This window comes from Solanum lycopersicum, chromosome 4 (genome assembly GCF_036512215.1).
Source record: "Solanum lycopersicum chromosome 4, SLM_r2.1".
Classification (NCBI taxonomy): Eukaryota; Viridiplantae; Streptophyta; class Magnoliopsida; order Solanales; family Solanaceae; genus Solanum; species Solanum lycopersicum.
In genome coordinates this window covers 26,607,042-26,609,411 of record NC_090803.1, presented here as the reverse complement: position 1 = coordinate 26,609,411, position 2,370 = coordinate 26,607,042, and the positions used below count along the sequence as shown (strand labels likewise).

Here is a 2,370-nt window from a genome sequence, read left to right as displayed (position 1 = left end):
CGTCATCTGTCCTATGGACCGTCAATGCCACCGTTGGTTGCACCTGCAGATTTTCTGAAAAACACTGATTTTTTGTCAATTTTGGCTATGGGGCGTTACAATATCTTCCCCTTGGGAACATTCGTACTCGAATGAAGACTAAACTAGATGAAATAGAGGGAGAGAGTTGTGAACCCGCTACCTACTCAAATGAAGACTAAACTAGTTGTATTAGATGGAGAGAGCTGTAAACCCCAGTACTAATTATTGAGTACTAAGTTCTGACTGAGTTGTGTTCCGAGTACATGAAATTACGTTGAAAATGTAAGTAAAAATTGAGGGAACATGATTCTAAGACTTAATTTATGCATGTATGATTGGAAACTAAAGAGGAACTATTACCTGAAGTTGAAGTGGAATCCGAAGGAAAGAGCAGAGGACACTTGGCTTTCATGGCTGCTTCTACTTCCCAAGTAGCTCCCTCTACGGACTGACTTCTCCACAAAACCTTGACTGAAGCGACTTCTTTGTTTTTCAACCTTTTGATATGACGGTCAAAAATCTCAACTGGTACATCCTCATAAGAAAGACTATCTTTCACCGCCACACTCTCCAATGGCACTATAGAGGTTGGATCACCCACACACTTCTTCAAGAGTGAGATGTGGAAGACCAGATGGAGTGCTGCTAATTCTGCTGGTAACTCTAACTCATATGCCACCTTGCCAATCTTTTTCAAGATCTTGTAAGGTACTATATATCTAGGAATGATCTTCCCTTTATTTCCAAATCTCATCACCCCTTTCATAGGTGAGACTTTTAGAAAAACCCAATCATCGACTTGGAACTCTAGTTCCCTTCTCCTTATATTTGCATAAGATTTATGATGACTATGGGTTGTCATAAGTCTGTCTCTAATTAGTTGCACTTTCTCCATAGCATAAAGGATTGAATCTGGACCTAACAAAGTTGCTTCACCTACTTCAAACCAACCAACAGGAGATCTACATCTACGCCCTTATAGAGCCTAAGAAGGGACCATCTGAATGCTGGAATGGTAGCTATTATTGTAGGCAAATTAAATAAGAGGAAGGTGATAATCCCAAATACGTTTGAAATCGATCACACAAGTTCTCAACATATCCTCTATGTGCTGAATGGTATGCTCTGCCTGCCCTCCATCTGTGGATAAAATGTTGTACTAAGGTTAACTTGAGTACCAAGACCTTTCTAAAATTACTTCCATAAATGAGAGGTAAACTGAGGACCTCTATCGGATATGATAAACAAAGGAACTCCATGCAACCTCACAATTTCATTAATGTAGAGCTTGGCATAGTCCTCCGCCGAATCTGTAGTCATTATCGCCAAAAAGCGAGAGGACGTAGTCATCTAATCAACTATCAGCCAAATGGAGTCATGATGTCTTCGAGTGCGCGGTAACCCTGTGATGAAATCCATATTGATCACTTTCTACTTCCAAGTAGGAATGTCGATCTCTTGAGTCATACCTCCTGGTTTATGATGTTCTACCTTGACTTGTTGGTGATTGGGGCACTTACTCACAAAATCTGCTATATCCTTCTTGATGCCATTCCATCAATAGACTTCCCGCTGATGGCGATACATCTTAGTGGCACCTGGATGAATAGAATACCTAGAGTTATAGGCTTCTGCAAGAATATGTGTCTCAACTCACCCACATCAGGAACACACAATCTAACTTGGTAGCGAAGTACACCATCTCCCCCTTGGTAGAAAATCTCCACTCTATGACTATAGACTGCAACCTTAAGTTCAAGCAAGATTGGATCACTGTCTTGCTTTTCCTTAACCTCCACTACCAAAGACGATTCTTTCGGATTCTGAACCATTACAGTGTTGTCAGATATGCTCATAAGGATAACTCCCAAGCGAGCAAGCCTGTGAACATCCTTCACTAGCTCCTTCCTTTCTTCCTCAACATGGGCTACACTACCCATACCTAATCTACTGAGAGCATCTGCTACTAAATTTGCCTCACCCGGATGATAATGCACACTCATATCATAATCCTTAAGGAATTCAAGTCATCTCCTATGCGAAGATTAAACTCTTTCTGGGTGAACACATACTAAAGGCTCTTATGGTCAGTGAACACATCTACATCAACACCATACACGTAGTGTCTCCACATATTGAGTGCAATAACCACTGCTGCAAGCTCGAGGTCATGAGTTTGATAGTTCTTCTCATGAACCTTAAGTTGTCTAGAGGCATAAGTTATCACCTTACCTCGCTGCATCAACACAAAACCTAGGACAACTCTTGAATCATCACAATAGATCACATAACGATCTGAACCCTCTGGTAGAGTCAAGATTGGATCTGTAGTTAATCGTGTTTTTAGTT

The 2,370-nt window shown here is 40.9% G+C and overlaps 1 protein-coding gene across 1 annotated transcript; it reads right to left on the bottom strand.

Moving 5' to 3' along the window:
• Positions 1 to 337: 337 nt before the first annotated feature.
• On the bottom strand, positions 338 to 1,341 carry LOC138348039 (uncharacterized). The gene is made up of 2 exons (XM_069296646.1): positions 1,248 to 1,341; positions 338 to 957 (listed from the first exon to the last, which is right to left on the bottom strand). The coding sequence occupies exons 1-2, from the start codon at positions 1,339 to 1,341 to the stop codon at positions 338 to 340; spliced, it is 714 nt and encodes a 237-aa protein (XP_069152747.1).
• Positions 1,342 to 2,370: the final 1,029 nt, after the last annotated feature.

What these genes read in the sequence shown, in the direction of transcription:
- LOC138348039 (XM_069296646.1), bottom strand. Translation starts at nt 1,341, where the DNA reads ATGACTACAGATTCGGCGGAGGACTATGCCAAGCTCTACATTAATGAA. An exon ending in GTTTATCATATCCGATAGAG is followed by an intron (nt 958 to 1,247) that starts GTCCTCAGTTTA and finishes GGTTTGAAGTAG; the next exon opens with GTGAAGCAACTTTGTTAGGT.